The sequence below is a fragment of the Tachypleus tridentatus genome, chromosome 10, assembly GCF_004210375.1.
Source record: "Tachypleus tridentatus isolate NWPU-2018 chromosome 10, ASM421037v1, whole genome shotgun sequence".
In the NCBI taxonomy this organism is placed as follows: Eukaryota; Metazoa; Arthropoda; class Merostomata; order Xiphosura; family Limulidae; genus Tachypleus; species Tachypleus tridentatus.
Window position 1 is genome coordinate 80,993,253 of NC_134834.1, and position 24,183 is coordinate 81,017,435.

The window sequence follows — 24,183 nt, forward strand, 5'->3', positions numbered from 1 at the left end:
ATAGCATTATTATCTATTCGGATGAAGCCAGAGTCAATTATATCAACACATAGTGGAAGTATGATATGTGAAATGTGGGTATAAACAAATAAAATGTCAATGGGCATGTGACATAAAGGCTAGCTATATGTAGTCTGTCTCTAACCGTTTGTGTACCAACACGATTCATAGTCGTGGCTGCGAACATGTGATTCAACCTCGGAACTTGTACAATGTGATTGAGGTGAAGCAGAATCTTCAAATAGCGGTTGTGTGGTATGTCATGAATGATGTCTTCGTTGTCAATACGTCTTAAAAATTGCACCATTGATTTTGAAGCAGTTCCACACTGCTTACGACAATTTCAGAAACGTGGAGTCAGTTCGAAATAAGCTGCTTCTATTGGTTTAATTTCTTTCCACGAGAGTAAAACAAATTTCTGGGTAGGGCATGGCCAGGTGTTTAGGGTGCTCGACTCGTAATATGAGGGTCGCGGGCTCGAATTTCCATCGTACCAAACATACTCGTCCTTTCAGCCGTGGTGGCGTTATAATGTGACGGTCAGTCCCACTATTTGTTGGTGAAAGATTAGCCCAAGATTTGGCTATGGGTGGTGATGACTAACTGCCTTACTCTAGTCTTACACTGATAAACTGTTTACTTAATAATATCACGTTATAACATCATTACGTATTGGAAATACTGGTTTACCAGGAACTGAACATTTTGGTAAAAGCTATTTTACTCCTATTTTAAGCAAAAATGTAAGTTTTAAGCTGTTAGAAAAATCGTAAATATATATGTCTTCTTTCTCGAAAATAAAATAAATTAAATTAGCGTGCTTAAATGTTTTATATCCAAACCAGTAAGACTAAAGCTATCTTTATGTCAATTTCCTAGACTGGTGACCCAAACTAGTTAACGGGGGCGCTTTTGACGCAAACAACAAACTGTTGTTACATATACATGTATGTGTGTTCTGAACTCAAATTAGCAAAATTTAAATAAAGTTTCTCAAGAATGATAAATTACACGAATTACACATCAATAAAGTTTCCAACAGAGTACGCTAGCGTCATAAAAGAAAGTAAATTTTGATTGTACGAAATTAAACAGAAACCTACACAATGGACTATCTGCGCTCTGCCCACCACGGGTATCGAAACCCGGTTTCTAGCACAGGAGTCCGCATAAATTTCATCTTGCCACTGGGGACAAAGAGAAAGTAAACGTTCTTGTAAATAGGACGGCTGTAACTGAAACACTTTCGTGTTTTTCAACCTACCGTTTTAGAAATATTCGAAAAAATTCCCGCTCTTCTAGTTAAAGCTGACCTAGCTTTGGAATTTTTTGTCGGTCCATCCTGTGAATTTAGGGCCATATCGTGTAGGTCCTCCGTGGACAGCATGACAGCGCTCCTTCTACTACTACGTTGACTCTGTGAAAACAGGATGCAAACTTAAAAAAAAAAAACAATAACACCAATCTCATAATTAACTGTAGACCGTCTAAACCCTTTATCTCCTTAAAACTGAACTACTTACACTCCGGATCTATCTTAACCATCATACTATCTTGAAAAATCACCATGAAAATCATACAACATAGATTTACTTCTAACTCATGTGAATGACCTACGACTACAACATCAAATATGAATCCACATAAGCAAATTGATAAATATCAACATTAATTATTACTTTAAATACGTTCACCAAAATACAACAATTGGTACATCACAAGTTAATACAAAGGAAATCAACTCACACTGTTGGGTTTCAGAATTTTAACAAAAAAAGAAAATCATCTTATATCCTATATCCTTATATCTTATATCCTTATATCCTATATCCTTATATCTTATATCTTATATCCTATATCCTTATATCCTATATCCTTATATCCTTATATCCTATATCCTTATATCCTATATCCTTATATCTTATATCCTTATATCCTATATCCTTATATCCTATATCCCTTATATCCTTATATCCTTATATCCTATATCCTTATATCTTATATCCTTATATCCTTATATCCTATATCCTTATATCTTATATCCTATATCATTATATGTTATATCCTTGAGTTTGAGTTTGAAACATTTTATTTGAACATCAAATAACCCTTAGTACTTTCCAGCATCTGTTAGTGCGTATCTATTATTCATTCACTTCAGCCAAATGTCACACATTAGGTTATAGCCTCCGTATTTTAGTAGCTGACCACACATGATAATCTTCAGAAATCAAAAACACCTTATTGGCAACGCTTTTTAAATGAAATATTCGGCGATTAATCAATACTTGTGTATGTACAGGGTGGCCCATTAAGTCTCTACCCATCCATATATCTTATGTATCCAGTGTATCTGTGTGCTATCCCTCATTCTCACTGCATTATAATATGCGACGCCATGTTCTGTGAGACATTTTCCTCAACATGGGCTTACATCGGCCATATTTCTCTGAAAAAAAGAAACAAATTTATAATACATGCGTAACTGAATATAACATAATAACGTATGGATGAGTAGGGACATAGGGCCACCCTGTATATATAACTACGTGAGGAAGAAATTTGATTTATTGCTCTGATTAATCTTTCGACGTACCTTGGGCAGTATTTATATATATATATATATATACATATAATATCAAGTATTTGTACCATATATCAGCTAGTATCCTAAAGAGTAAAAGCCTTATGAAAAATGTTAGATGTCTTGGAGATTTATGTTATAATGTTATAAGGTTATTTATTTCTAGCCATAGTGCCCTCTGTTGGTGTACTTAACACATTTTAAATCTGCACATTTAAAATAAAATATATACGGTTCTATCATTTTGAGTAAAACGATTTTCTCATCTCATATTTGTTATTATAAATCTGTCGTTTATATATCACTTTTATATATGCACGTTTTTAACTGGATTAGCTGATTATTTAAAAGAGGGGAATTCCTGAAGCTAGGTTATGCGTGATGTGCTCTGCTTTCGTTTATATACCAATCTGACATGTTATAACTGCGTTAGTTGATTTACAAAAAAAAAAACTACCTTGAAGGTGCTTAAAATATGACGTGCTCTGTTCACCGTTGATATATCGTTCTGATATGCGTTGCTTGTAACTGATCTAGTAAATTATAAGTGAAAAAAACTATCCCAAAGTTGCCGAAAGTGTTCCATGACTTAGAAGTATATGTACATTTCTACGATTTTTTTCATGTTTCGGGTGTTTGGTTTCTGAAAAAAATTAGTTAATACGATTATAGATTGATCCCTTAACTTGAGAGGTAGCATACGAAAAATGATTCTTCTATTAATCACCAAGTCCAACTTATATTTATTTCCTAACACAGAAAACGTTTTTCAGTGAGCACTGATGAGATATTTAACGACTTAACTCACTTACCACATCCCTTAATAACTAAGTACGTTCCTCAGAGACTGACCACGTAGTTCATGATTCATAGACTTTAAACGATTTGTTGTACAATCAAATCGCCTTACATCTGAAGTCAATTTTTTGTTCTTAGTCAGGCCTAATCCTAGAGAACAATTTGAAGAAGGTGTTTAACCTTTTTTTTTTCGGATACTGATGCTTAATGTCCAAGGAAAACAAGAATTTCATATTAAAGTTTGGATAATGTAGTTTTGGGAAAGTTTTATAAGAAACAGTGGAAAAAAATTATATTTCGTTTCTTTACGGTGGTTTTAAATTGATAAAAGATGTTGTTTTTTTATAAGACTCCTTGTTTTATAAGTCATGATAAGATATTATTATTATTCTGTAAAAAATTCACGGATTAGAAGTACTCTGCAGACTTATAATGATAGAATTAGAAGTTCAATCCCCATATCAAGTAGCGCATACTGCAGATTTTTCTCTACATCAAACGAAAATAAACGATCTTTTCCATCACTGCATAATATTCATATAAGTATGGCCACCTTGCAAACTGATGACGTAGTGAAAATTGCGTGTTTGTTGCTTACAACGGAAGCTTTGGGTAAAACATGCAACAATATGGATGCGAAATCCACTGGTAGAATAACAGCACACAAAACAATTAGTAATGTATTTTTATTGGAGTTTATTTTCAGTGTAATGCCTAAGGAACTGTAAAATTTAAAGCCGAAAATCGATTTAACTGAGTTGTCCCCTGGTGAGTCACAAGTATGTTTGCCATCTTGCGGTAATAAATACACAGATCAATCCATAACCCCTGTGAACGGAGCGTAGATTTGTGCAATAAAAATAAGACAATAAAAACACAATATCAAAAACAATATTAGATTGTAGAACAAAATACTTTTAAATGTAGATAGAAGACATGTTTATAATCAACGTCAGTTACTTGTAATGAATGTCTTTGTTGCGTGTTTTCACGACAGGATGAAATATTATTAAACATTTATTATACTACTGTATTTTGACTGAACTATAATTTTTACAAAAACACTGATATATATATTTTAATACAAAATATTTTATAGCTTACCGAAATCTTACGTGACTTCTCTTCCCTACTCCCAGTACTACCAACACTGTTAGTTCTGCTGGCTGGAGGACGATTAGTTGAATTTCCAGATACGCCTTCTGTTGTGTCTTTTACTAGATTAGTATTTCCATTATTTAAAAATTCAAACTAACATATATTTATTCACGTACTTTAGTATTTTGTATAACAATTTGAATTACGACAAAAAAGAAAATACGCTTATGTTCACACGTCTATACTATACATATAAAACAAAACTTTTTGTTCCTAATTATAAGATATATTTATCTCAAGTCGTAACAATGCTTCATATATTCAGCACACCTGACTCTCAAATATGTTTAAGATTAGAAAGGACAGTAAAGATAAGAGCAATTCTTCTTTAAGTATCCATGAAACAATGATGGTTCTTAATGGCGTGACCCGCAAAACGTATTGGTTAAACTAATCCCTTCCTCTGCAAACTTTTATTCATTAGAATAACTCGTATTACACGTGAGATACTTCGATGTTGTGTTAACAAGCCACATGGGAGAAATAATTACTGTTGAGACTCATAAACATAAATGTTTCACACAATAAACTTACATTTACACGCATACTTCTTATCTTAAAACAATAAATTTTGGCAATAAAGCGTCAAAAAACGACTTTTACTCTCCACATAATGATTTAAAATTTTTGATTTCCTCTAAAAGTTTTATCGGTGAGACTTCATCAGAACAGTAGTACACGGAAAGAGCTCATTCAGTAAACAGAAAAGACAAACTTTAAAATAACGTCTGTATAAAAATAAAAGGAAGAGGTAATGGTAATTCTACATAAACTATAAACACCTTAAACATGCCAAAGAAATAAAAAAAAGGTACAAGGTGCACACGACAGCTTATGAAAAGTTCAAACTGCACATTGAAATCTATAAGGTACCATTTTCTGCAACTCGTGATCGATAGAACAGAGTGACATCGCGCGTCACAACTCATAATACATCGTGTACAACCCAACCAGAGAGATGACACAACATTCTGTAACATGTCTGTATGTTATCTATTGTTTTAAAGAGATTTGAATAATTAAAACATTACAGTATCAACACTGCCTTACCGTTAAAATATCTTACACATGTACAAGGAGAGAATAAATTAATAAATAAGCCTGACAAATTAAGTGATATATATAGTCATGCGACGGTTAGCACTATATTTTCTATCTATCTAAACATCGTGCTACTCATTATATTCATTTTATTTTTTTCATTTCGACTGGATCTTGAAAATGCTGAGTAACAGCTTATCTTAATGGTATGATCGATAGGTGTTGTATTTCTAGCTGTTCTGTACACAGACCTGCTCTTACCTTCTCTCGTTACAGTTTCAAACTAGTGTCATCTATCCTCAAGGGTAAATCGTAAGTCCTGGCTCGTAGAATTCCTCTCACTCCTAGTTATAAGGAGCACGCAGTGTTTTTTGTTTGGTGCAAGCGCCATACCAGAGTGAAACAAATAGAGTATTTTTAAACTGAAACTTCTGACCACATACCTTCTTTGATATTTACACACACGCACATGTACGCACGTGTGTATGTGTAAACAAAAAAAAAATGAAAACAACGAGTTTTGATTAATTTTTTTCCTTTAACCCGAGGAAAAAAATTGCCTATCAGACTCATCCATTTAGACATTACTCAAACGACACGTTTCGCATCAGGCATTTTTATGATAGATCTTATCAGATTATAAGACGAGTATCGACTTTTTACATCTTGCTCAGTGCATGTGCACTACATCCTGGGGAGAGCGAGAAAGAGAAACGAAAGAATGGTTAGCACGTGCTTTTATTAATCTAATACCAAACGTTTCTTCAAAAGGCCGCCATTAAACTAGCGATTCTACTGTTACCACACTGAACAGATAACAACAACAAAAAACAATTATCTACATTAAGCGAAATAAACAAGTGTCCAAAACTAAGTTCGATCCCTTACATTCGATCTCGCTAGCCAAACCACGTGACTGTTGTTTTAAATACGTCAAAGAATTCAAATTTCAATCTTAACAAACTTTAAAATTTATTCCTCTGTAACAACAGGTAATAAGAAAGAAGTAATAATAATTAATCTTATCGTTTTGGTTACGGCCATTTTACACCGATGCAGACAATAATATTTACTTGTAAATTGTGAACAAGTCAATAAATGATAGTAGGTAAAGACAAACTTTAAAATATATATTCCAGCACAAGATATTTTTATTTTAGTTTTTGTTATTGTTGATGCTGGTTTGTTTTGCTTTGTTTTGTTTCAAGTATCGAAATGTTTAGAATAATGTAGCTTTTTAGTTCAACAAAATTATCTGTAAAGTGTTAGCTCGTGCAAACAGTGTTAAGTTTCAAAGCTGATGGTTTGGTTTGTTTTGAATTTCGCTAGCACGATGACTAGCGCAGATAGCCCTCACTAATTTGGTATTGTACGGCTAGAGAGAAGGCAGCTGGTCATCACCACCCACTGCCAACTCTTGAGCTACTCTTTTACCAACAAATAGAGGGATTGATCATAACAGTATAACGCCCCCACGACTGAAAGGTCGAGCATTTTTGGTGTGACGGGCCTCGGATTACGAGTCGAGTGCTTTAACCACCTGGCCATGCCGGGCCACCAAAGCTGATAATACGTAGCTTTTGATGTAAAAAATCAACATCTCAAAGAAAATAAAAATAACATAAATTTCATATAATGTGTTCTTTTAAATTTTAATAGCCTCACCCCCAGTGGCACAGAGATATGTCTGTGGATTTACAACGCTAGAAACTGGGTTTTGATGCCCGTGGTGGGCAGAGCATAGATAGCCTTAGATTATTGTGTAGTTTTGTGTTTAACTTCAAATAACCAAATAATTTTAACAGCGCCCGCAGTGGCACAGCGGTATGTCTGGGGACTCACACCGCTAAAAACTGGGTTTCGATAACCGTGATGGGCAGAGCACAGATAGCCCACTGTCTAGCTTTGTGCTTAATTCTAAACAAACAAACAAACATATTTTAACAACACTTTGTATGAAACATGGACCAACTGCCCAGGTCAGAGATCACTGAGGTTCACGCATTACTCATTCCTAGTTTAGAACTACTAATTAGAAATTGTGACCAGCCAGCAGCACTAGCCGCCTATATGGCTACTCTTTCTTAACTGTATATTGGAATTAACTGTCCTGTTTGAGATGCAATGCCCCTATAACTGAAACTATCGAGTGTTCAACGATATATCGTGGTTCGATCCTTGGGCCTTTAGAACACAACTCGGTGCACTATCCATTTTGTTCAAACGTGGATCACATTCCATGTGAAACAGTTTAATTATGTTGTCAATTATCTTTCTTCTAACCATGAAATAAAACAGTGAATAAGGAATATTTTTTATAATAATTATCACAATAACTTCTCTTATTTTTATTTAAAATCTCACTAAATAAAAAACCCAACAGAGTTTAAGTAAACAGGTGTGTAATAGTGTTCAGGTTATTAAAAGCGTTTATACTGACTCCAAGTATCTGCAAAATTATTCAAATTCACACTTTCTCAATCACGAATACACTATAATGTTAAAAGTCGTTTATTTTTCTATCAGTAGATATAATCCGACGTGAGGGTCTGTTTTTCTTATATAACCCTGAATATAGATTAACAGGGTCGTTAGCGTTTGCACAAATGGTGTGATGTGGTCTGTACATTACTGAGATGGTGAGAAAAATCGCTTGAAGTGGTTGATGGTGTTTCTGTACAGTTTAAAATAAAATGATTGAATAATATTTTTTGCTTGTATAAAGTGACAGATAAGACATCTTATAAATATCTGCTTATCTAGAACAGACATAAGCAGTTATCTGTTGTATGTATACTGACACACTGTTGTATGTGTACCGACACACTGTTGTATGTATACTGATACACTGTTGTATATTCGTAAATATTATCCTTTGTTTAATTGTTAATTACTTTGTTTTGTTGGTTTAGTTGGGGCACGTACTTACTGGTCTAGCTTTGTGTTTGTAGTCAAGGCCGGATTAAGGATTTTATTGACCCTAAGATTTTCAACTTACAGAAGGGCCCCCCGAGACACAACCTCTATGTGCAACACAAACATAGTTATAGCTTGAGGCTCCCTAATTAATGTGAGGCCCTGGGCTTCAGCCCGGTAAATCCATGTCTTAATCCGGGATTGTTTGTTTGTAGTGATAAAATCTCTACCATAAAAACTACTTAAATGATTACTAATGCATTTTAAGGTGTGACAACTATTTGATATTTCATACATTTGTCATACGACTAACGTATTAGGCTTATTAAAGTTTAAAACACTACATTTCTCATTGAATCCCATAGGGATTTTCAATAAATAAAAGAGTGTACAACAAGAGTATTCCAACCTCACTATAGTTTTTATTTGTCATATCCATTACTGACAAAAAATGTAATTATAACAATTATTTCACCGACTTATAAAACACATACACACCATAACAATTATTATAATACACTACCGCCCGTTTTGTCTTGTTTTCTTTGTATAAAGTTATTCACTATTAATATTTAATCAGAAACAACAACGAACCGTCTATTTTATCCGTAGAATAATTGAAGTGCGCATGATCGCCAAAACAACATTTTTATTTTTCGTGGATTTCTGTTTCAGCTCATGGATGTTGGAAATAGACGTGAACATTCAGTAGAAAGGTCAGCAGTGGGTCAGTATTTCTCTCTTTTCTTGGTATCGTAGCGAGGTCACTGCAATATATCCTGGAAATCATTAAACTAGGCGTGGCAGCGGGAAATGTCCCTTTAGGGAACACAGGAGGGAAACCAGTTCGGTAACATATATTTCCCTTGTGGTTATATAGTGAGGAAGCGATAGTCATATTTCATATACTGCAATGTTTTAAAGTTTTATTAATTATCTACTATTCTATAACTGTTCAGAACAACAACAGTCAGATGCTTAAGAGTGTTATTGTAACAGCTTCCATTGTTGAGCAGATTCTTTTTAATTATTCGGTAAAAGTAACGAAAAGCTTAGTCCACTTATTATTAACGAGCTATTCATTTCTTCGAGGCCCGGCATGGCCAAATGGTTAAAGTGCTGCACTCGTAATCTGACGGTCGGGGGTTCTATTTCCCATCACACCAAACATGCTCGCCCTTTAAGCCTTGGGAGCGTTATAATGTTACGTTGATAAAAGAATAGCTCAAGAGTTGACGGTGGATGGTGGTCTTCCCTCTAGTCGTACACTGCTAAATTAGGGACAGCTAGCGCAGATGGCTCTCGTGTAGCTTTGCGCGAAATTCACAACAAAGAAACAAACAAGAAACATTTCTTAGATAATGTTTAAAGGTTTCGTTCGCTTAACAATTACGAATTCAGAGCCATTTGTTGAAATCGCTCTCGTATTTAAAGCATAAACTCAACAAAAATAAACAGCACTGAACTTACTAATATCAGATTAGCTCACTCATTCTGGCATTTTTATACAATACTTTCAAGTCTCTAGAAAATTGCGTAAGTCACGTCAAGTGTATACACTTAGGAAATTACTTGTTTATGGTGATTTATCATTACTTCACGCAAAAATTCCCTCTGACAACCATACAAAATATCTAAATTAAATTATTAAAAATAGCCCACAACAGTACGACTGATAATGTCAAGGAAGTTTACAGAATTATCCGGGATTATTATATGTAGAACAGTTTGATCAATAATATTACACTAGCTTCTAGATCAGTGCTTCTCAAATTTTTCTAACAGCATTCATCTTTACAAGTTTTTCACAATAGTTCACTCACATTATTTCGAAAAAAAGACAAGTACTAAACTGAAAAGCAAAATTCTTCGACCCGGCATGGCCAGGTGGGTTGAGGCGTTCGACTCGTAATCTAAGGATCGCGGGTTCGAATCCCGATCGCATCAAACATGCTCGCCCTTTCAGCCGTGGGGGCGTTATAATGTGATGGTAGATACAACTATTCGTTGGTAGAAGAGTAGCCCAAGAGTTAGCAGTGGGTGGTGTTGACTAGCAGCCTTTCCTCTAGTCTTACACTGCTAAATTAAGGAAGGCTAGCCCTTGAGTAGCTTTGTGCGAAATTCAAAAAAACAAACCAAAAACAAACAAACAAAATTCTTTATTATGAATAAAATATACGTTAAACTATAAATATGATGAATACAACATAAACTAAATGTATTTGTCAAACTACAACTAGAATAAATAATAATAACTAGTGACTCTTTTGTTCTTCAATTAAGTGTATAGTTGATAATATTTAACCTGCCATTCTTATTCTCCCTGATTCTGATCTCATTTTCCCAATTTAGAAGCACTAATCTAAATCTTAGGCAAAACTATATGACTTCCACCTTTCCTTGTTACTTTGTCACTTCAGGCTATATAGAACTGTATACACTTTGAGCTGATGAAAAGTGAAACATTAACAAATTCGAGAAAGTTAGTCTTTTAACCCAGTTCGTAGAACACTTTCCTGTAGTGCTAGAGGTTTCAGGTTCATATTAGAGATGAGGAAATATTGGAAGAAACAACTACCGTGGGGGGCTATATAGAACTGAAGAATAATTAACCCAACAAGAAATTAATGTAATAAAGCTAATAATGTTTTCCATTCAGTGAACTACGACCCACATGATCATCACACTGAACAGAAGTATGCTGAATTCAATAGTTTTGCTTTATCACAGTTGCTCTTAAAATTTTATATAGGAAGTATTTCCTTCCGAGATACAATAACTACTGAAGAAAATCATGTAACGACATCTGAAAGTTATCTTATGACTTTTTACTGTTTCTTATAAAATCAAAAATCAATGAATAATAATACCCTACTTTCAAATATTTAATCTTGAATATCGTGTGATAGTTCAACACTGCCTTCAGTCCTATAACATCTGATCATACTATATATATGTAAACAGGAAGGGCAACGCCAAAAAGGTCCACAACTTCAAATGTTAAGAAAGGTGCACCCAGCGTCCAACAATGTATGCAGATATCATGGCACGATAGGTTTGAAATATTTGACCTAGAGGCACTTTAATCTAGAGGATAAAGGCTCTAAGATATTGTCTATGCTGGATACCACGTGCTGTAAGTTTAAATAATCTGTCAGCTGGAGATCTGTAAATATTTAAACCATCTATGTCTTGCCATAATGACCCACCAACTTAGTCTTGGCTTCTTCAGTGTAAACCAATCTGGTCTGGGTAGCATACTGAATGGTCCCGGAGGGACACCATATATGCTGATGATATAATTGTTAGAGACATGTTGCACATGCTTGTGGAAATTTTGGATACTCTGCAACAAACGAGTAAAAGTCTCTGCCAGTGGATTATAGATACAAAATGTCCATCTGATCAGATAAAGTTGTCAAATATTGGCTGCTTTATCTCACACAGACACCTCTCTCTTGATGTCCATAAAAGCTCTGCTACTTTTCATGGTGTCGTGATGGACTACAGATTGAAAATGTATCCCTATAATGATCATTTAAGAGAAACACCATTGAAGATTTATCCTTCTCATATATGTTGTAATCCAAATAGTGTAACATAAGAGATCATCAATTTGATGAAAGCAAGAATATGAAATCCACTTTTACGCATCAGAAACGAAACTGTCAAGTTACGAAGAATGCAGAACTTAGCCACGAAAACAGCACAGCAACAGAAACAGCAAACCAACAGTCCGTGACAGCTGAACTACTGGTTTAGCTAGAATAGCATCACTACAAGAAAAATAAGTCTATATAGCCAAGTAATATTCAGAGTAACCAAAACTGTACCTCACACACTATATTAGCAGTTGTGAGAGAGAACAGACGGAGTAAAATAAAAGCTAAATTATTCAAGCCATGTGTCAACGAGGGAGAGGAAAATGTACTGGAGATATACAGTCACTAGAAAAAATCAATAATATTGAATGGGCTCACAATAAGATAACATTAAATTAAACACAACAAATATTGGCAGCAAGTGTGCGGGATTAGTCAAAACAGCCAAAGTCATGGAATGAATATATGAGTAAAGATAATAGAAATGGATAGTTCAGTCAGTAAATATGTGACTGCATTGGCAGGAGTCATGTAAAGGCGTGAATATTTAAAGTTAGAAGGGCTTACAGACACGAGCTGGCTGTCCAGTTCATTCATGGTAGAATGTGAAGCGTACGAGAATGCACTTGTCTGGTTGACCAGTAACAGTCAAGGTCATGACAGAATCGATCATGCTTCTGATAAATTCTCTTAATCTTATCACAAATTGGAGACATGTTTTGTCCAAAGGTAATATCTTTGAGAGACTTCAAAGCTAATGATGACACATCATTAAATGAGAAAATGGACCACCTACCTGGTAAAGTACAACCTTTCGATTATCTGATAAAATCTCCATCTTATTTTGTTAATAAAATAGTATCTAAACCGAGGAAACAGGTTGTTTTGTCTGCACTACATACTACCGTGTATCTTGGTAAATAACAATTGGGAACGAGTCTATCACACATAAAGCCCATTATATTGTTATTTTTTGTAAAGCTTTGCGCTTAAAAACAACCAAATTAAACTCTCGACTCTTAGAAGGACTAACTTGTTCTACTTAAAGCGTTACTCCTACTCTCTACTCTAGAACCTCAAGGACTGATTGATTCCACTTAAGTTCGCTTTACTCATACTCTCTACTCTAGAAGTTCAAGGACTGATTGATTACACTAAAGTTTGCTTTACTCATACTCTCTACTCTAGAAGTTCAAGGACTGATTGATTACACTAAAGTTTGCTTTACTCATACTCTCTACTCTAGAAGTTCAAGGACTGATTGATTACACTTAAGTTTGCTTTACTCATACTCTCTACTCTAGAAGTTCAAGGACTGATTGATTACACTAAAGTTTGCTTTACTCATACTCTCTACTCTAGAAGTTCAAGGACTGATTGATTACACTTAAGTTCGCTTTACTCATACTCTCTACTCTAGAAGTTCAAGGACTGATTGATTACACTAAAGTTTGCTTTACTCATACTCTCTACTCTAGAAGTTCAAGGACTGATTGATTACACTTAAGTTCGCTTTACTCATACTCTCTACTCTAGAAGTTCAAGGACTGATTGATTACACTAAAGTTCGCTTTACTCATACTCTCTACTCTAGAAGTTCAAGGACTGATTGATTACACTTAAGTTCGCTTTACTCGTTTATCGATTAGTTAGAACTAGGAATCAGGATTTCTAAAACTTCCCCTGTAATAGTTTACTTTCGCTACGCAACATAAAACGAGATGTTTTAAATCAGCTTTTTTATATTATTATTTACATTAATTTAGAAATGTCTCAGAATGTTGTAAATGTTTATTCATCATTATTGTCTAAAAAATTCAACTTGTTTAAAATAATTGATATATATTTGCATATATATAAATATAGCCAACGCTGTTGTGTGTTTCGTGCAAATGTGATAAAAAGATTAAAGGGGACTAGAGACTTTTGTGTTGTCTGTTTTTTGAATTTCGCGCAAATCTACACGAGGACTATCTGCGCTATCCGTCCCTAATTTAGCAGTGTAAGACTAGAGGAAAAGCAGCTAGTCATCACCACCCACCGCCAACTCTTGGGCTACTCTTTTATCAACTAATAGTGGGATTGACCGTCACATTATAACGCCCCCACGGCTAAAATGGAGCATGTTTGGTGGGACGGGGATGCGAACCCGCGACCCTCAGATTACGAGTCGCATGTCTTAACCCACCTGGCCATGCCGGGTCTACAGAAGCCTTCAATTTTGAGGTGAAAAAAAGATAATTTATTATCAATAACTTCTGAATAGCTTGCGAAATATATATTTATATATATATATAAATACACTAAAACAAAATAATTCCTTCATAAAAAAAATACATACAACAATCATATATCTCTAAATTAAAATTTATGCTATGCATAAATAGAATGTAAAAAAATAAAATGTTCATAGTTTTATGGAAAAAAATTACAAAAATGTTGAAAATTATAAGAAAATTGGTTATTACTAAGTACAAATTATATTCCGTTACCTGGATAAAAAAGTACACGATTTCTGATACACAGTTTGCCCTGTTTTAAACATGTTGCAGATTAAATCGCAAAATTCATACACTCAAATTTAAAAAAACACAATTGCAAGGACTTTCATGCAAATGGAAAACCTATTCAACGATCCTATGTTTGGTTAAGGTATACTTAACTTACAGTGAGTCTATTTATACCGTTTTCTGAACTAAGATATCTGCATATATGATTAGTAGTTCTTAAAACCGTTTAGGAAATCCTATTTGTTTTGTGGTAAATTATTCAATGCTTGCAAATCTGTGAAATAAATAAGCTTTGTCGTTTTTCGCTTGTTGGGAGAGAAAATTCTATAATACTGTGATTAGTTACAATTTATATATGGGACAAGATTCTCAAAATTTCCCGAAAAGTGAAAACAAAATAATAATAACAATAACTAGAATTTAGACGTATAAATGTAAGACAATTACCTTTGATAAAAAGATGAGTTCCTCCTAGTCTAGATGTATCGAAGTTCAGTGGAAGAGGACTGGAGGAAGCGTCGACGTAAACAGACACATTATGGATATCAAGACCTCGTCTCTCCAGAATTCCCTGAAGAACATCTCTGAAAGCACAAGATACAAAGTCATTTTAGGCATAATTAACTACAAGATAATTTTCTTAAAATCTAGAAAATTCAAGAAACAGTACAGTTGCAGTAATAGAATATTTATTACGAAATAAATTATTAGAAGTAGTCGTTATGAAAGTTAGAAACCACAGAACACATTATATATTACAAAATAACTATCTTAAAAGTTAAAAATACAAAACCAGTACTTATTAGCAAATGTGAAAGATACAAAAATCTCAATAAATAATAACTATTATAGTGTAACTTTCCAGAAATTTAAAAATTTATGAAATAATACCTATTACAAGGTACCTGATTCAATAATTTGATAGAGAAAGCAACATAGAAGAAAGTGTTTGTTCGTGAATTTCGCGCAAAGCTACACGAGAGCTATCTGCGCGAGCCGTCCCTAATTTAGCAGTGTAAGACTAGAGTGTAAGCAGCTAGTCATCACCACCCACCGACAACTCTTGGGCTACTCTTTTACCAACGAATAGTGGGATTTACCGTCACATTATAACGTTCCCATGGCTAAAAGGGTGAGTATGTTTGGTGCGACGGGGATTCGAACCGCACCCTACAAATCACGAGTTGAACGCCTTAACCCATCTGGCCATGCCGGGCCCAAAAGAAAGGGATTTTGCTGTTAGCTATAAGATACTAACTAATAGCTCTGTATGTTACGAGGTAAACGTAGTTTAGAACTTTGACAGATCATTGTTATAAAAATCTGTGCGAGTCACTGATGCATGCATAAATGTTCTAAAGCTTTAGGCTTAAGAAGATGTTGAGTTTTACTTTAATTCATGCGTGTTGGAAATGGAAGATGATAGAATTTAGTTTGTTAAATTGTAATTTCATAAGTGTGAAAGCTGTGTGCATACATTATGGTGAACTATAATTAGATTTTTAGCTGCATGTTTCACGTATAATATAACTTTCTTTGAAACACTCACAACCTGATAGTGAGAAGTGTAATAAAGTACAACTTTATAGGATATAAAGAGTGACAAAACATATCTCAAGCAACTATGATATGTCAGACTTTACTGACTTAAAGTCCACGTGGAGTCCATCGTCATCCTTGTTATGAACAAGGTATTTTCTATTGTAGAGTTGAAGATATGCCATGTGATCTATTTCTTAAGCAGTTGATGTTTAAAATATTACAAAACTGAGTCTGTTTCAGTTAACCAAAATGCGCAAATCAATATTGCCTTGTATTTTATCGTTTAAACGCCTTATACGTCGAAGGTGATTAAATATTTATACTTTTATCACATCAATAATACATAATTACAATATTTATAATAACGATATACCTTAATAAACACTTAAATTTACAAGAGTTGCGAAATCAAAAAGTAAAGTACAAGAACGGAATAAAAAAGTTCGCCATTGTATGAGTATTCAATAAACTTTAATAATTCTCTTCGAGTAAAGCTTAATTATGAACTGGGTTTGATCGTTACATATGCAACAAAACTCAGGATTTTATCTGACATTGTTTAATAACCCAACATATTCGAATAAGCCTTACTAAGTAAAGTTAGCGCGGGTTCCGTAAGCGGTTGTAATCCGGAAGTTGATTACACAAAATTTCTTTTTTACTTCGTTCCGTATTATTTATTGGATCCCATAAAGCATAATGAACGAACCTATTAGCAGCCTATAAAGATTTAAGCCATTATTTACTTTGAGGCTTAACCATCTACATGTTGTGTTTTGACATGAAAATATTATTCACCTAACTTTATACCTTAAAGCTCCAATACACCTTGCTCCAGGATATTATAATATAAAAGTTTTTAACACGAGTGAAAACTTAATAAGGGAGATTTCTCAATTATTTTTCTCTCAAATAATTTAAAAAATAAGCATACTTTTTTACACATAAAATATTTTACCTTGGTGTTTTTATCCAAGAAGTTTTATTGTGTTATAGATTGTTTCTATTCGTTAATTTACCAAATTTCAAAAGCAGTTAAACATTTAGCAGTTAAATCAGGTTATGTATGTAAGTGTTATGGTGAGGTTAATACACAGAAATTGACGCGCGGGAGTAAATGACAATTTTGAGAGCGAAGACGTTTAATCATATTGTTAAACGACTAATTTTTTTTAGAAACATACAAGTTGGTTTATAGTTTAACCTGAAAAAAATCAATATATTTCCAGAAAGAGTCAAAGAAAATCAAATTGATCACATCGGTTATTGAATAACATTATGGTTAAGTGTTCTTAGGCGTACCCAAGAGTGTCTGTGAATAGTATAATATACTTACAAACGTGTAATTTGTTACTACAATACCTTTATGGAGACCATTTTGGAAAATTAACCACGAAATCATTTTTAAAAGTTGGTGGAACAGTTGTTTGTGTGTTTGCATGTGTTGTAAACTATCATAAAAGAATCCTAGGCTTTAATGGAATGGACAGAATTTCCTTCAATTATTGTGGTGAGCTTAAATGAAGTTAATGAATAAATTATTATCCCAACTTATATAGCTAAAATAATTTGTTTTGTTTTTTTTTGTTTTTTTGGAATTTCGCACAAAGCTGCTCGAGGGCTATCTGTGCTAGCCGTCCCTAATTTAGCAGTGTAAGACTAGAGGGAAGGCAGCTAGTCATCACCACACACCACCAACTCTTGGGCTACTCTTTTACCAACGAATAGTGGGATTGACCGTCACATTTTAACGCCCCCACGGCTGAAAGGGCGAGCATGTTTGGCGCGACCGGGATGCGAACCAGCGACCCTCAGATTACGAGTCGTACGCCTTAACACGCTTGGCCATGCCGGGCCAGCTAAAATATAGGCATTTTTTAACCCCATTACACTGCATTAGTTTATCTGTTAACTATCATGAAAATGTTTCATATAAAAAACAGTTGATGCAATGGAATTCCTGAAAGACATAACTAACAAATTCAAATGGAAATACTTAAAAACTCATTAAAAAGTGTTCTGAAAATGATAAACCATATGGAGTTAGTGTCGTCATGCAAAGTTATTTGTCGGATATACAAGACTTTTCAGTTTAACATTTATTATTTAATGAGTATTTAGTTTGTATAATAAGAGTTTTAAAAGTTGATTACTTTAAAAGCGATGGTTTTCATAAGTTTCGTTGTGTACCTCTGTGCGAGTCATCCTTTGTGTATGTAGTTTAATTGTTATAGTATGCTTTTCTAATATTATCGACGTCAAAGCTTTTGAGTTTTTCTTGTTATGTGTAATACTGTTGTTACTAGAAGGCTAGATTTTTCTGTCGCGTATTATAAATACGTACAAATACAGAAAGGGAGTCAAGAAAGCAAGTTAAGTGAGAAATAATTATACTTAAAGAAACTAAGTCAGAAAGCGTTAGACGACCAAGTGTATGCAAACTGTGTTAAGAAAAGGACGTTAAGTTAATGAAAGTAAAGTTAGACTGCTTAATTTTTAGTTATTACAAAACCACCGTGAAACTCACTTTAAAATATTGTAATAATAGAGATAAAGGAGTATAATTTATTTTGTTAAATATATTCTAATGCAACTGAACGTGTCTGTGTGGACTGTGACGAAAAGAATACAATTATTAGAAGTTCTGGATACAACTGTTGTAGCCCAAGGGTTAACGTAACGTAAGCATCTATCGCAGCTTGTGTTATTAAAAGTAGAATAGAGAAAAATAATTCGCCTTGTGAAGTAAGTTCTAAAGTAACTCAACAAGAATGCATAGAACTTTGACAATAAAAGATAAATATTTAAAGCTTTAGATACAACTTTAATAACAAGTAGTGAATAAACTTTTGTGCATACATTTGGCTTGTTTGAAATATTATTTTAAACAAGTGGATTGCGTGCTGTCCGTTTATTGTTGACATTTATCGCCAACAAACCACAGACACCTAGTGTAAAACAATCCTAGCCCATAGTCAAAACCTGACGTTATTGTTACACAAAGAGTATTTTACGAACCATTATTAAAACCTTAAAAAAGGTGTTTTGAATATGATGACGATAGTGTCCCTATGCTAACTATTTTACATGAAGAGTGTTCTCAATATTTATCAGTTAATTATACTCAATAATCATTTTGTGTAACACCTTGAGCTAGACCCTGGGTATATTTCTGCTTTACATATTTGAATATTGATCTGTATTTACTAAGATATATTCTGTTGGTTAGCCGTAGATCAAGCTAATATTAGATCACAAAGATATAATAAGATAGTTTGGTATTTGCTTCCTTATCGAGAAAACGCTGTCTTCAAGTACATTTTTCACGACTAACAAAATCACAAATAACCCATTACTGCTAATTCGCACAATAGGAGTGTTGTTTTGTTTTTTATTTCGCGCAAAGTTACTCGAGGGCTATCTGCGCTAGCCGTTTCTCATTTAGTAGCGTAAGACTAAAGGAAAGGCAGCTAGTCATCACCATCCACCGCCAACTCTTGGGCTACTCTTTTACCAACGAATAGTAGGGTTGACCGTCACATTATAACGTCCCCACGGCTGAAGGAGCGAGCATTTTAATGTGTGACGGGGATTCGAACCCGCGACCCTTGGATTACGAGTGTAGTTACACAGCATAGGATACGATTTGTCTCCGTTGAATGCGAATGAGCCATAGACGGTATTCGGCTTTTAAAACCTCCACGCGCGTTCAGAACCACCGCAGTCAACAGGATAACTGTAACACATCTTTTGGTGTGTAATAAAACTTCGGGTATTTAAATAAACATAATTTCTTGAGCAAATAAATTACTGAATATCTAAATGTAAAAATGTTGATGACTTAAAACTAATTGTTGATTATCAAATTCAATATAAATGAGATGAATGGGATAGAGAATAGTTCCATGGTGGTTGTTCACATTTATTAGCACAGTTAACATTCCGAGTAATTCTGTAAATGGCACTCTTCAGGGAATGATATTAAAGCACACTCATACCGAAGCTTACTGCTGGTTTTAGATAATATAAGTAATAGAAAACACATATTCCTTTACCATCCTTTCATTTTGAACAGAAAAAAATAAAAAGACAAAAAATATGTACTCTCAATCATTATCCATACTGTGATCTCAAGATATATATATGTTTTTCTTCATCCTCTCACGAAGCTAGTTCTCGTTTTGATTCATGTCGGATACTGATGTCAGACTCTGAGCATAACAAACTAATTCCACGTACCTTTTAGTTTATTAACATAGACTGAACTCAAAGTTATTTTTCGTAGCGTCAAATTTATGGAATAAAGATTCTAGTTAATTTGTTCCAACGTAAGAGGTTTATCGTAACCATGGTTGCTAATTAACCTGACCCTGTGGTGACGTTAGATGAAACAAATCTTATGTTTTTTATATATTTAAATAAAAATACTTCATGTATATTTATTGCATGTTTTATTGTAATGAAATGTATAATTCTTCACATGTACGCAAGAAGCTGAGAGGTCTGAATGACGAACTTGTTTGCGACCTGAACCTGTTGTTATAGGTTTGCTAAATAATGTTGTAACCAGCTTTACTTTAAAAACCTACTATTCTCAATGTTCAAAATACCAGGAATTCAAAACCGGAAGCTGAGTACAGGAAAGAAATTCTTAGAAGAAATATGGTCCAGCATGGCCAGATGGTTAGGGCACTCAACTCGTAATCCGAGGATCGTGGATTCGAATTCCCATCACACCAAAATGCCCGCCCTCTCAGCCGTGGGGCCGTTATAACGTAACGGTCGATCCCTCTATTCATTAGTAAAAGAGTAGCCCAAGAGTTGGCGGTGGGTGGTGATGACTAGCTGCCTTCCCTCTAATGTTACACAGCTAAATTAGAGACGGCTAGCACAGACAGCCCCGTGTAGCTGTGCGCGAAATTCAAAACAAACCAAACCAAATTTAGAAGATTCTGCTTTCCGTCGTCGTTTCTAACTAGAATAATGCAGACCAAAACTGAAAATCTAAACGCGCCCTCTGTTATTATTAGACATCCCAAAGAAAACTGATACATTAGTAAAACGTTATTTAGACATTACTTTATACACGGTTAATAAAAAATTATCAAACACCTATAACCACAAGTTCGATTAACATTCAAAACAGTCTAAGGTAAACGGACTCTTCAACATAAAATGAAAAACGTCCTATAAATATTTCGCTAGCTGAATATGCTCTCACGTGCCCCGAGTACAAGCAGGGATATATTGGATCAATCATTAGATAGCTCTGCAGTCAAATAAAATAATATCGTAATGCTAAAACCTATAATACCAATGGCATTATCGAGTGTGATATTGTGTCTGTCTCCAGATATCCTGAGTCATTCTTCCATTTCTGAGAATAATTGCCAAGAAGCTGTAGGAAGTTTGCAGAAAGTTAACTTAAATATCTGAAATGATTTAGTATCTAATTAGTATTTTAATCTTTCAGAATTACAATGACAAACTCTCTAAATATCAAACTCAGTTCCAAATTCAATAAAAGTAAAACAAATGATATACGACAGGTAAATAGAGGTAATAAGAGTTTTCAAGGTATTGTTTTATTGGTTGAAACTAATGCAAAACAACAACAAAAACATATTCCTTCTTAAGAATCTGAGCATTCTTTTCATTTTATGGTGAAAACACGGAAAAGTTTGTTTGTTTTCAGAATTTCGCGCAAAGCTACACGAGGGCTATGTGCTCTAGCCGTCTCTAATTTAGCAGTGTAAGACTAGAGGGAGCCATTATCACCACCGCCAACTCTTGGATTACTCTTTTACCAGTAGTGGGATTGACCGTTGCATTATAACGCCCCACGGCTGAAAGGAGCGAACATGTTTGGTGTACGGGGATTCGAACCCGCGACATCAAATTACTAGGCGAGTATCTTAACCTCCTAGCCATGACGGGCCTAAAATCATGAAAAAAAAGATTATTTCCCAATCGATGAAGTCAAATAACATCTACTTTATTCTGACATAATTCAAAAGACACAAAAAAGTTGACTTCTGATGATCTGATTCTGGTGAGAAGAAGTTACACATAAATAAACTTTATTGTTAATTGAGAGAAAAGTTGTTCAGCTCAGCATCTTGTATGAAGAGAAAGAATCTAGTTACCAGTTGAATAGACAACGTTTATTTCAAGGGTCTTTGAATTATATCGAGTGAACAAAATAAAGTTCAAATATTTTTATTAAAGAAAGCATATTGTTTTTCGTGGTGGTTGTATTATGTGATGCATTGAATATACTCTGTATTTTAAGTTGTGAGAACATTATAAAAGTAAAAACATTTAATTGTTACGTAAGAACTCTACTTCAAGAGACTGTATTTCTGTGGAATTTATACTATGAAAAACAATTTCTTGAATATTATAGGAAATCAACCATTTCGTGGTAATAACATCCATGAGATAATTTTCACGAAAATGCGTTTACTGATGATTATAACAAAAGTCACTGAACAGTTTTCTTTTTCCGATAAAAAACAAATACCCCATTGGCTAGAGCGGCATGTTTACAGGCTTACGACGCTAAAACTCTGATTTCGATACCTGTGGTGGGCAGAAAACAGAGAGCCTACTGTACAACATTGAGCTTCACGATAACCACATCAAATGTATAAGAAATGAAAAACGCTTTACTAAACGTTCTGCTACTCTAGTATATTTTATTAAGCAAATTTGCTCTCATCACGTTGTCGTTTTAGCTTTCTGTTTATTTTCATAATACATTTTATGACTAGTTGTGTTTTGATTCATCACGTATTCGAGATATGAAATCAAATGGTTATTCCCACACTTGCAGGCCTTTCTTCATCAAACTGTAACTCGACAAGGTTGTCACGTGGCTAACGTTTCATTTTAATGATATTCATCGGAGGTATATGGCCTTACAATAGCAAAAATCCAGGTTTCATTTCTTCGCAGATTCATAGCATACAGACCATTTCAGCACGTGAATACATGCAGCTAATCTAATTATCATACAGAATATTAACTCTCGATTCGCATCCACAAAATAAAATTTCGGAAATCGGAAATGGTTTTTAAATTACATTTTATTTTTCATTATTCTTTTTTCCTACTAATACCTTGTTCTCCTACTAATTGAAAATGTTTTTACTAATATGTTTCAAATACCAAATATTATATATGCATCAAAGAAAGTTTGATCTTACTTCTTAGCCCTGACATGACTAGGTGTTTAAGGCACTCGACTCGCAATCTGAGGTTCGCGGGTTCAAATCCCCATCACACCAAACATGCTCGCCCTTTAAGCCGTGGGAGCGTCATAATGTGACGGTCAATTCCACTTTTCGTTGGTAAAAAAGTAACTCAAGAGTTGGCGGTGGGTGATGATTACCAACTGCCTTCCCCTCTAGTCTTACACTGCTAAATTAGGGAGGACTAGCGCAGATAGCCCTCGGGCAGTTTTGCGCGAAGTTCAAACCAATCAATCTTACTTCTTTAATAAGTTTCACAAAAGTACGGAAAGTTTCAAGTACAGAAGATTATACTTTATTAAACAATAAAATAATTAGTCTACGTTTTGTTAATCAAACATATTGATCTGTATAAAAATATTGAAAAATGACATACTGAATCAGTCGATGCACAAAAACATATCTGAATAAAACAGATAAGTCTGCTTTGGAACGTTCGCCAATTTTTGTCGTATTTCCTTTAAAGTCCGTTTTATTTCAAACAGTCGTATATTTTTATACTTAGATCAAGAACTTCAATAACAGACTACTGACATGCTTTTGTGACGTATTCTTTTTGTTTGTTTGTTTGAAGTTAAGCACAAAGCTACACAATAGGCTATCTGTGCTCTGCCCACCATGGGTATCGAAAACTGGTTTCCAACAGATAGCCTAATGTGGCTTTCCTATAACAAAAACAAACTTTAATAAAAGTTAATTGATATCAATTAATATAACTGTTTTTCAATTTTTACCAGTTTGGTTCATTCGTTGTTCAGCAATCTGTTCTGTCAACCACA

The 24,183-nt window shown here is 34.2% G+C and overlaps 1 protein-coding gene across 3 annotated transcripts in view; it reads right to left on the reverse strand.

Annotated features, from left to right (window-relative positions):
• The window catches only part of LOC143229700 (pleckstrin homology domain-containing family G member 5-like), a 202,633-nt gene that overhangs the window by 35,242 nt on the left and 143,208 nt on the right, over positions 1-24,183 (reverse strand). For all 3 annotated transcript variants that reach the window (XM_076462414.1, XM_076462412.1, XM_076462413.1), the window contains 3 exons: positions 15,057-15,193; positions 4,487-4,599; positions 1,265-1,417 (listed from right to left, as the gene is read on the reverse strand). In XM_076462414.1, the coding sequence (XP_076318529.1) occupies positions 1,265-1,417; positions 4,487-4,599; positions 15,057-15,193 (403 nt within the window). The remainder of the gene's footprint in view (positions 1-1,264; positions 1,418-4,486; positions 4,600-15,056; positions 15,194-24,183) is intronic.